Consider the following 12,603-nt stretch of genomic DNA (forward strand, 5'->3'; position numbering starts at 1 on the left):
CAGATGCTGAGACAATGTTTACACCCTTTCTAACCATGCCCTTGAAATTTTGGCAGTAAGTTAGTCAAAGGATGGGCTGTGCATCTTATCCATCTCTTCTAGTTGGGAAGTACTGCCATAAATACAAGCCTTTGCAGGGTGCGGCTGAAACTCGGGGATGGCTGAATGCATATGACCGAGGGTGCGTGCCTCGCAAGTCAGAACAAAGCAGAGATGTGCTGGGAATCTGGGATTTCTTATAGCCAGAAATTTCCTATAACCTGGAGATAAACACAATTCCCATCCCCCACACAAAAAGGAATATTATTCAGATCTACTGTAAGAAACTCCTAACTCGCAATGCCAAAGCCCCTTGATTTAAGGATTCCCCAAAGCAATCTCTAAAAAAAAAAAAAAAGAAAGAAAGAAAGAAAAAGAAAAAAGAAGAAAACCTGTAGAATCAGTCAATGCATTTTTTTTCAATCCAATTATATAGTAAAATGCACTGGCAGGCAAGGCCCCAGCTCCAGAAAGGAGCGGAAGAAAAAGGATGGTGCAAAATGCTCTCATACATTTACACATTCTTAGGATATAAGGTAGCAGGCAACTCAGAAAACATGCCTTGTGAGCTGTGCGGGATGAGAGCAGCTCTCTGAGGGTTTGCCATGTCCTACAGCTCAGCTTTGCCTGTTTGGGCAGGACGGGTGCTACCACTGCCTTCTCCAGCGCTGTTCTTCTCTGCAGGCTTGAAGGATAACGAAGCAGAGTTTATGCAGTATCGTTTGCCAGTTGGACGAGGTCCATCGTCAAAAATGTGCCCCAGGTGTGCACCGCACTGAAACAAAACACAACAGAGTATCACTGGGATTCTGCACAGCCCAACGGCGTCACAGCAGCATTACGCAGTGCTGCTTCCAGGAAAGCACGCTGGTGCCTATGTGGCCATTGCAGTTGGGATCCGCAACCTATGTTTATGGATGAGAGCTATCCAGGAGGATGATCTGCTGATACCACCAGTGCCTGAGATATAAAGCCCGACCTTCCTGCGTGTTTCATGTCATGTCACTGCACGTGACCAGCTGAGCTGCTCTCTGCTGGATCCTCATAAGGAAACATTAAGCTCCCTGATGATCCTGGCAAGGACTTGGAGCAATGAAGACATTCCTTGAAGGATGTCCTGATACTCATCCTTTTAATTTCTACAGTCTGCCATTTTGTTGAGCCTCTGGGTCCTTCTGAGTGTACCTCTGCTCCTGTCCCATGGAGGGAATGGAGCTCACCCACCACCACTCATCCCACACTACTTTCTGCAGCACATGGGACATAGAGACGAGTGACTGAAATACACCCACGGGGAGATGTGTAAAATATATCTCAATGAATACTCTCTAGCTGGGGTTAATTTATAAATAGGAATGATGCTAGATTTGTTTTCTGAAAGGAATATGAAACCACAAATCTGCCTGTTGACACTTCAGTGCTGTATGAACTGGCTTCACACACATGCAGTGTTATTTAGGGTAAACACAACTGCTCCTGTCTGAGGGAAAGGTACAGTCCCAAGACTTTCAGAAGAGCACAACATTTTGAAGTTGATCCAATTGGTCCTCATTCAAAACCAGGATTACTATCCCTGCACATTGCAGCTGACAACGTTATCAGGATAATATTAACTTCTTATAATTATTCACTTAAATTCCACAAGTTCATTTTTACAGTCTGCCACGAGAAATAAAAAAAAAAAAATAAAAGGTTGCACTGGAGAAATATTTATCTTCAACAGGAAAGTCATGCTGCTTTCCTAAAGAGCCTTTGCCTTTCAAGTCAATGGCTGATCTCAGTGAGAGCTGGAATGATGTAACTGAGATCACAGAGCTGTTAGCAGGCTCGCAGTCAGACAGCAAAAATTAGGGAGTGCCAATTATTCTTAACATTTAATTAATTCACAGCATCCCAAATGCAGAGAGGCACTACTGATTACTCTGAATGGTGAATGAGTTAGTGATGGCAACTTTCTACCCTGCAGTTAATGTGCTGCTAATGTGCTCCTGCTGTTACTGCTTTTAATTCATCAAAGCAGTAAGAAGGAGGCCTGCAAAAGCAGGTAGAGTCTTGGCTTCAGGTTATACTCTCAGCAGACTGAAGCTTTCAGGGCAGCTAGGAGAGACAAAAATGCTTCTGGTTAATGGCAGCCCACAGAAACCCTCAGGACCTGCAGCCCCAACCTCTACATCCCAGAGCAGGCTCCCAGATCTCACAGACAAGCAGAGGGAGCACCGTAGCCCAGCAGGACTTTGCAATGATGTAAGAAAAAACAAGAAAAATAGGAAAAGGCAAAGAAAAGTTGCAGGGGTATTACAGAAGACAAAGCTTGTTTTCCTGGAAGATCACTGCCTTGCAACCTTCTCTTCCATTCTCCAGCCCTTACTTCATTTTCCTTTACGCTTCCCTAAGAAGGAGGCCCTTCTTAAGGCAGCTTGGACAGAAAACCTGAGGAGTTTCTACAAGCGGAGTCTCTCACAATGAGGCATTTCACTTTGATTAAAGCTGTTCCATACCTCAGAAAAAAATCTAAGAAACTTAGTGTCCCAGAGAGAGCATTTTTCTAAATGCTCAGCATCTAATTAAATCATTTCGAGGAAGAATGCTTCAAAACCTCCTGCCTAGAAGTGTTAAACAGATCTTTTCCAGATTAACATTTGCCTGAAGATAAATCATTCCCTCTCCATTGGACAGAAACAGAAGAAGAGAAACCGTAGAGAGAAACAGTCTGCAGGAATAATATACTCACAAACATATAGACTAGGGAGACAATCTATCAAAAAGGCTTTCCTCACAAAACCTGAAAAGCTGTGCTCAAGTTCAAGGTAGTCGCATTACACCTTCTTGTGCTGGCAGAATCACACCAGGGTTGGATTACTGCAAAATTTGTTACCTTTTGAGATTACCCCTCACCAAAAATTTATGTGGCGATTCTCTCTGTAGAGGACTCTATAACTCATCTGCCCTGAAAAGAAACGTAATTCAACCCTTTGTATCGCAGCATAAGAACCCTGGCCCTCAGCTGAGAGCACAAAGGATGAATTGATTTTGCTGTCCTCTCCATGCACAATAGGTGCCGACCATTTTTCTAGGGTGTACTGCAAAGCCTCCCCAGAAGCAACAATCATCTGTTGAGGCCTTATGCACAAATATCCTTGGCAGAACGCACTGGGACGGTGACATGGTTGGAGTGAAGCATCTGAACTATGTGTTTAGGAGCAGGAAAGGGGGGGGCTGCTGCTAGCTGTCAGTATGCTTGGATCTCCAGCCTCCTGGTTCTAATATGCTGCCAGGAGTTGCAGAGAGCAGCTTGCAGTCAGCTGCTGCAACCCATTCTGAGCTAGCAATGTGCAAACAACTCTTCTGCAACTACAAAACTTTATTGATTCTTACAGGTACAAATAATAGCAAGGGAGACCTCAGGGGAAGGAACTCTCAAGCAGAAAAGAGAAAAAAAAGAGAGCTGCAAACAGATTTACATTATTCCTCAAATGCATTTGCAATTAAATTCCACCTGCCACTAAAAATTGACCTTTTAAATTCATCCAGGGTAAGGTAACATGTTTCCAAAAAGTTATTTTTAGGATAAGCCAACAGATGTCATTGCTGTATATTACAGCCATTTTCCCCTACTGTACACTTTCTATTGCGGAAAAGATTAAAAGATGTTTCTTACTCTCTCAGAGAGGTGAAAGGACTTTGAAAGAAAAAGCAACTACATTTTCATCTGCAAAAGATTAATAAGGGCTTGGTTGTAGGTTAGGGTGCTTCCCTTCTGTTTCACTAAGGCCTGCCATATCAATCCCGTGCATTTCCAAGCTGCAGTAAAGTTGTGCCTTTCTTTGCAGCTGCACGTGCGATTCACATTCCGACAGCTCTGAGGAGGAGAGGAAATGGTTTTGTTATGGATACACAATGTGGTGGTATTAACTTGTGCTGAGCAGTGGCTGCAAAGATGTTCACCACTCTTTGAGCTATTTTCCTGTGTGACTTGATTGTCTGTGGGGTTACTGCACGAGGAAGCTGGCAGAACTGATCACATGTTGCCAGTGGATTATATAGCGACTTTGGTTGCATTTTTTTCTTAACACTGTACATTCTGTTTTCGGTTTTGCTCTAAGTTTATGGTGTCTGTATGTTGCTCTGTTTATGGTGACTGCTGCTAATACTGATGGTCTCAGGTCTGCTAGTTTTGTTTGCCAACAGGCAAATGATATTCCCAGATTCCATGTCCTGACCACAGGCTGCCTTGGGCTTTGCTCCAGTGACCCCAGGAGCTGCAGCCATCTCTTGAAGGGTGTCGGCAGACACATGTTCAGCAAGCTGGCAGCACACTTATTTTAGCACTGTTCAGCCCTAAGGAGAGGTGAAGAAAGTAAGTTACATTTTTGATTACTCCTGTAATTACTGATGAAGCAAGAGACTCCCATCCTGTAGTCCTGTTGCTACCTTGCTAGGGAATATAGGCAAATGGATGTTCCAAAAGCGTTAAACAGATCTCCTAAACAATAGCCTTAATGTAAAAACTATAGAACTGTGCACAAGATATGCTGATTTGGCCATAAATATATTGGGCCAGACCCTCTACCCAGAGTGAAGTTAGTGGATTCTCCAAATAATGATGATCTTGCCTCTCTTCAGGAAGCTTCTTAACTCACTTTGAGCATTCCTATATGAGAACTGATCAACATGTAAAGACATGTTGTTCATCAGCAACGTGTATCATCAGCATTGAAATCAGTTATCCTGCCAGCACTGCTGTCTGGAAAGGGCACAGCAAGTTCTCACGGCCCAAAGGAAGCCCTGCTTCTCTTAGGAGGAAAGTGGGTGCATGGGGCACGGGCTGCAAGCTGCTGGGTGCATCTGCCGAGTGCCTCTGTTAGGCAATGGCTGCACTGTTCCCTTTGCAGAGCAGCACAAAGGGTGAGAGCAAGCAGAACAAGACAGATAACGGAAAATTTGGGTGTGATGTGAATGACTACTGACTTCATTATTACGGCAGACAGGATGGACTGTGCTGGGAATGTGTGCTGGGGCTGACTTAGCGCTGCTGCACGGTAATGTGCAGTGATGGAATCAGCACACGGGCAGTTGCTCCACTGTTTCCAGCTTCCATCCTGGCTGCTCACATGTGGAGGAGGTCGGCCAGGTGCAGAAGCTCCTCTGAAAGGACCCTCTTCAGGAAGACAATTTCTGTAGATTCAGCACCAAGCCTGGCCATTTACATCTGCTCTGTTAAATCTCACACCAGACAACAACGTGCATTCCAACAAGCCCTTTGTGCCTTCAGTCATTCCACCCAGCTGTTATACCTACAGCCCATTGTGCTCTCTTACAATGATTACTATTTAATGGAACTGAAAGGTTTGCAAATCTTAGAGAAAATACAGCAAGCTGTAATGATTTTTGCAGCCTTTGCCATCAGAATGGTCTTTGTGTGCTATAAACTAACCTGACTGCAGGATATTTCAATCCGATGCATCCCATAGGAAAAATCATCAGTGAGAGTAATTGTATCGGGACTGATCACATCATAGAAGGAAGGCCAACCTGGAAAAGAGGAACAAGGTAAGTATGAAAAGATAGTGTATATGTGGCAGAAGATGGAATTCTAAAAAGCAGAGATATAATCACATTTTGAAAAATGTTTACTTAATTCCAGAGCCTAGAAATACAGAAATGGAGATTTTAGGTCACAAACCATGTAAGTATTTTGGAAAATTTTTCTCTAAATACAAAATCTTTATTAAGCTTATTCTAGATGTCCATCTTGTATCTCTACAGAGACTCTCACACGTCACTTAGTTCAGAAAAGAAAGTGGTCAGGTAAGCCAGTTTCAGTCTCATCATCAACACAAAACACAAGTGAAAAGCAATTCCATACCAGTAGATGCATATTAGGTATAACTTTTAAGCCACCCCTCAAAAACTAGTCATAGAATCATAGAATGGCTTGGGTTAGAAGGAACCTGAAAGTTAATCCAGTTCTAACTCTCCTGATCTGTTCCTATGTCCCTAAGGACAGGGTATCTCATCCAATAATTCCTTAAACAGCCAGAATTTTGCTCTCCTGGTGTTCAGGATCCTGACTCCATTCTTTGTCAGGCCCATATTCCTCAAGATCAGAAACTCAACCAGGGCATGGTTACTATGGCCCAGACTGCTTCCAACCTTAACCTGTTTAATGATCTTCTCTGCATGTTATGCCACTGCTCCTGTCCCCATCCCTGCTCTTGAGAGGACCAAGGGCTCCAGACAGCCCTCTCCTCACCCTCGCTTCTCAGCTTTTGGAACTTCCTTTCACACGGTGAGAGGTGCTGCTCTTCAGAATGTGGCTGCAGTGGTGCTGACCACCTCGGAAAATGTCATCATACGCACCATTTCCTGAAGCTCAGTTCCCACATAAGGACCTGATAGGCCTTAGGGTCATGTCAACATCCACCAGGGCCCATCTGAAATCCCACCAGATATGCCTCCCTCTCATTCAGTCTCCTGCCAAATATTGCAACACACACAGATAACTCTTGCTCTCTGTGTATTACACATATGCCCATGCAGAGGGAACTTCCTTGTTTGTTCTTCTAGTATCTGCTAAGCATTTGCTACAGATGATTTCATAAAATGCAATAAGCTATTAACAAATAGCAGCAGTTGTGAATCACTGCATGCAGATGAGTAAAGGATGCATACAGCTTTCCATGAGTAACAGAAGTAAAATTTCCTATTCAGTAAAAGAAGATGTGGAAGCTGTCTAAATGTGGGTAAGGAAAATGTGTAAACTGAAAAAGAAAACTGTATGTCTTCAGTTGTATCTTAAGCCATTAAATACAGAATACATTTAGTAGGATGCAAGCAAAGTAGTCATACAATTTTAAGAAAAAAATGCTCAAAAATGCATTTCTCTCTCCCTTTTAGGAACCTCTGTACATATACAGCAGCATTCCTGAGCCTGAAGCCTGAAGGCACTGCAGGTCCCAAGTCCTATGCTCCCCAGGAGCCTACTAATATCACAAGTGTTTCCCCTCCCAGAACTCACTGCAGAAGTAGAGTCATTATTTTTCCCAAAAGTATTGCAGATGGGAGAATAGCAGACAGCAGACAGACTGGAGTGCAAGAACTCTGAACAGGGAAAATATCCCACAAGACAGGAACTCAATGCAGCAATGACAACCGTAAAAAAACAATTTATAAGTTCTTCCCCTCATGCAAAATAGCCCTGCCAAACAAATACCTTCACAAACAGAAAAGGAACAAACATATGACAAGTTATGAAGAAGGGCTTATCCTGTTGACAGAAAAATTGATGCCTCCTAATCGGTGGCACCTCTCCAACATCATTCATCATCTCCTTAGCTGGGCCTCTGTCTAATGAAAATTGAGGTTTTACAGAGAGTTGGTCAGAATATTTTTAATGAAACATTTTAGTTACCGAAATTTAAATATTTTGCAAACTAGACATTGCCTACTTGTCAGTTTGCCCTCATATGATGGCAGAGAATTCCCAAAGACAGAACTGCTTGGAGCAACCAGCTATCTCATCGTGTGAAAGCATTTGGAGGAGGAACACTGCAGTGCTGCAGAAATCCTCAAAGGCAACCCTCCCTCCTCCACAACGGCAACAAGGGGGAAGCTTCAAAGGCTGCTACACAGAGATTGAAGCAATCTGTGTCTTGCTGAGAAAATTATCTTGTGAGAAGAGTTTGGAGGAGATGTGTTTATGTCAGCTTTGACATTAAAGAAAGACCATCCATCCTCCTTTCTCCAGGCTTTTCCTTTTGGTCTTCCCATTCAGCACAGAAAAAAAAATTATTTGCTTTGGATACATTCCATGCACTTTTAAAAAATGAAGTCATCTGAAACCCATATAAATTGTCAAGCTCCTCCTAAAGAAGCCTTTGGACCCAAGTGGAGTGACTTCAGCTTCATTCTACACATGACACGTGTTCCAAAGACTCTACCATTGCCACATGTGTTCCCCGAGGCAGGGACTAGGAAGCAGCCTGTGCCACCATGGTGCAAACCTTCAATTCTCAGTCATGCTGTTTCTCCACTGCGGATTAGGCACCAGGCTCATTGGGCACTGGGACAAACTGGTAACTCCATAAGGGCTGACCAAAACCTGGGCAAACCTTGGGACGGAAATGTTCTTGAGGGCACTGTGAAACACTCTGTCAGTCAGCCCTGATGAGACAACAAACAAACTGCTCACCAAGTTGGGGAGCTGATCTCACCGGAAAATCAATCCCCTTCTGCTGTCCCATTTCCCCTCTTCAGACCTAAAGTGGAAAACCCATTTGATAGTTTGCTAAGCCTTCTCTGACCATCTCTTCTACTATAAAAGCTGCCAGGAACAAGCTGTGGAAGCAATCTGCTTGCCAGTACATCAGGCAATACCCAGTGACATTGGAAAACCAATTAGATTCCTGTAGGTTTTTCATATGCTCACTCTTTCTTCACAAGTGGTGAATGACCCAGTAGTGGACCGCCCTTGCAAGCCCCCGACAATCTTTCCTGCTATCCCACTGGCTGCTGTCAGCCATTCCTTCCCTTCCAGTGCCTGTTCCTTCCTGCTGTAAGGCTGCAACATGGCTGACTCACTACTTTAGACTGTTGCTGACTGTACAGGAGCACTCTGACCTGCCCCTGAAGGCTGTTTGGCTGGGCAAACACTTCTGCACTGAAGCAGGAATGGGTTGGAAGGAGATAATTTTGAATCTCTTCTGCTTCTACTAGGAGAAACAGTAATCCTTAGAGCAGTTGAGATGGAGCTCTGGAGAAGACCCTTTAAAAATGGTGGTGTCTAGTCCCAAACCTCCACAGGTTATGACCGTCTGTCGGATCTAGCTCAGCACATCTCATGGGCAGCAGGAGCAGAAGTGCTGCTATTTGAAGGATGGTAAACTGTGACAGCCAGGAAGAAATAGCTGCAGGAGGAAAGGGGCAAAGGGTAATTGCAGGGGACAGGATGGAGCAGAGAGGGGATCTCCCAGCTGAGTGAACAACTTCAAATGACATTTGCACAATTTCTCTTGCGAAGAACAGCTCAGCTTTGTGCATACATATGTCCCTGAATGTAAAGTTTAGTCTGAGGGAACATATGACACTAGAATGGTCAGCAATTCTTATCACATTATAGATATTTAGAATGGGATCATTCTTATTTTCACAATCATTTTACATCATACTGGCAATATAAAGCAAGAGTCTGTTGTGTTTGTGTTTGCTGTAGTGACCCTTTATGCAGGAATCAGACCATTATGTCCTAATGGTCAGTTTCTGGTACGTTAAGCCAGACATGCAGATGAACGGTTATTGAGATATAGCAGGTATGCTTTATTAGACCTAAAATACACCAAATAAAGGAATGATGTTTTATTTTGTCAAGTATCTAAGTGAAAGCCATCTGGAAACTGAACATCACTGACAGATCTTTTCCACTCCATCCTGCATGAGTAATAGAAGAGATCTCATGCTACAGGGCATCATACATACCAAGTCACATCCCATTCTTTCTCATTTCGGTACGTTCCCCAAATGTTTCATAAAAGCTGTGCAGCATTCATAAAATTCACCCTACACTCCTCACCAAAACAAAATCTTTTATTCCTCATGATGGGCTTTGTTCTGGCAAAGAGTAGACAGCCATTCTTACCTCGTCATCAAAGAATATCTTCTTCAGAGCAGAAACTGTGTGATACTGCCTTGGGCAGCAGAAGTGAGGAACAAGAAGGAAGAGAAGTGTTGGTTCTGGTAGCCTATGATGAATGACACTTTTGCAGCCCCGGTGATAGGGTTTCAAATTGTTTGAAAGAGGCATCTTTCTCATGGTCAGACTTATTCAAGATACCTGACTGAGATGGTGCTACCAGTGAGCCACCTAAGGTGGGCACCTTATGGGCAGCTGGCACAAGGTGAGTATCATGACAACATGGGCAACCGTCATGTGGCAGTCCAGATAGCAGATAAACTAAGATCATCTCCTTAAACTGACATGCCTAAGTCGTGGCAATGCCTGAGTAAGGCAGCTACAGCATTCCATGTGCCAAACATCTAGCATCTCCTGTGTACTCTTGGCAGAAGAACGAAGCCCCAGCCGGAGCAGGCTGTCTCATTCATGTTAACACAGGAAATTCTACAGCACCTTTGTCTCGTTGGCTTCTCCAAGACAATGCTGACCTCAGAAAGACATTTTGTTCTGTAAACATTTGGAACAGTCTAGCTGTTGATTGACTGATCAATTTTAGAAGCATCTCAATCATCCTTCCAATTTTGCACATTTGCACGCGTTTTACTGTACTTAGATCTCCAACATCCTAATAAATGGATGCAAGCACTTAGACATCTAACTGTTAAAATATGAGCCTATAATTACTTGCAGAAGCAAAACGGCAGGCTGCTTTTGAAAATCAGCCCTGCTAGGCTATTTTTCCCCCTCTCATGAACTAATATTCCTTTTGACGTTTTTTTTTGAACAGTACAATTGTGATCTCAAAGCATCTAGTGCTCTGACATTATTCCCATTTCATACACCTGCTGACTGGAGACCTCCACAGTCTTTTAATAACTGTGATGTCAGTAGTTATGTTTTTCATTTTAGAACCCAAAGAGACCCAAAGTTCAACCTGCATTTTATCATTCTTTACTGTAATTATTCCAAGCATTTACTTCAGTGAGTTATTTACAGATGGAGAAGTAGGGGGAGATGGAAGATGTTAGAACTACCAAATGGCACCAGATGGAAAAGGGGACCTTGACCTGAAAAATACCTCGTTTCTCTGATGTGCTGTATTTTTAGAATTCTGATTCCCTTTTAACCTAATGCGGATTGATGAAAACCCAAAGGCTTTTTAAGGTAGAGTATCATCATTTATCTTCACTGAGAAAGCTATGTCTGTGTAAAAGCATGAAGCATATAGGACTTTAAAAAAAAAAAAAAAGAGGTAATAAAGCTTCTGCTTTGAAATTGCTGTAAAGTTGAGGGGCCTTCACTTTCTTTCTCACAGGTTTATTGAAACGGAATCTGAAAGATGCAGGCATCCACAGCTGTAACTTCTCACATACAATTTTAACGCAGAACTACAAAGTGACATACTCCTATTATGTAGAATGCCTCTGCAAATACAGGGTTATTTTTCATAATATGCTGGGTTTTTTCATAGTATCTCCATGATGATGAATGCATAATAAATATACATACTTACAAATGTTTTACTGTCAGGTAACGCTACTTTCAGTGGAGGTCCATTTAATTTACCCAAGTGTAGCTAGAAACAGACTCAGGCAGAGAAACGTTCATGTTCACCAGCAAATGGCTGCACACTGGATACATATTTCATGAGAAAGAAAACATGGGTCCTTTCTAGCATCATCCAGGCTTAAGGACAGCATGCAGAACATGCAGAGCACTGGAGTGATAGCTAGGTTGGGGGGAAGACAAAGATAAAACGCATCTTAATTTTGGAAAGAAAAATAAAGATAAGGCTCGTCTCTAGCACACTGTCTCTCTCTTACCAGGAAAGTTTGGCTAGCATGACAGGTAAGCATGGCAAGTATCACTCTGACAGAATAATATGCAAATGGAATTTTACAAAGCAATTGAATTCCTAAAAACATATTTCACCAAACTATCACAATCTGGGCGGGTTTTTGTTGTTGTTGTTGCTGTTGTATTTTAGCTTGTGCTTCTCACAGGGGAAACAAAGAAGTAGGAATCATAAATAAATTTGGTCTTTTTCACTTTCTGTGAAACAGTACATGCAATCCAGATCCACTTCTTTGTTAGTGGGAGAAGGTTATATTTCTTTAAAGTGATTGTTAGGGAAGATCTGAAACTTCACATCTAGAATTTCATTTGGCATCTGAATTTCTCAGAATGAGACTGACTCTGATGTTTCTTGAGCAATGAAAGCATAGGGCCTGCTCACTTCAGCAATTAATAACTGTATCACAATACAGCTACTGCCACAATTGCTTCCTTAGTCCTCTTCCTGATTTCTAAAATACTGCTAAATATAAATTGGCCATTTTAGAGCCTTCCTCTAAAATACTTTTGACATCTCCAGCATCTGGGCTGCTGTTAAAATCAACAGGTAGGCAGAAGCTGGGATCTTCCTCAAGTCCTCCTGCAAAGATTGAGTTACAAATCGTTTCTTTCTTGGTTCAGGTTCAACAAAACTACTGAACCTAACTCACTTCCTCCCAAAGGATGGCTTTCTCCCCTCATCTGAACAGTGTCTCTTGTTACTTTAAATCACGGGTAATGTTTTTAAAAATATATCTTACACATAAGTCAGTTGTAGATCTTCAGCATCAAAGGAGCCAAGCAGAATCATGTAAGGTAGCATAACCTTAAGCTATAATTTTAAAATGCCACTAAGAAATGTCTCAAATAGTTTCTAAAATTTACTGGTGACCTAGTAACCTCACTCCAAAACATTCAACTTTCAGTAAGTGTTTTTATTTTCCTTCCAACAAATATATGTATCACAAAGTATCTTGAAATCTCTATTCTTATGAGTTATCTGCACAGTTCACTAAAATAACAGAAACTTTCAAGCAAGACGAGTAAATCGGGATAATAGT

The 12,603-nt window shown here is 42.4% G+C and overlaps 1 protein-coding gene across 1 annotated transcript in view; it reads right to left on the reverse strand.

The window, feature by feature from the left end:
• Window positions 1-649: 649 nt before the first annotated feature.
• The window catches only part of MSRB3 (methionine sulfoxide reductase B3), a gene marked incomplete at both ends in the record, with an annotated part of 64,205 nt that continues 52,251 nt past the window's right edge, over window positions 650-12,603 (reverse strand). The window contains 2 exons of the mRNA XM_079542905.1: window positions 650-814; window positions 5,474-5,571. Coding sequence (XP_079399031.1) covers window positions 650-814; window positions 5,474-5,571 — 263 coding nt within the window. The remainder of the gene's footprint in view (window positions 815-5,473; window positions 5,572-12,603) is intronic.

This window comes from Tetrao urogallus (assembly GCF_951394365.1).
Source record: "Tetrao urogallus genome assembly, chromosome: 1".
Taxonomy (NCBI): domain Eukaryota; kingdom Metazoa; phylum Chordata; class Aves; order Galliformes; family Phasianidae; genus Tetrao; species Tetrao urogallus.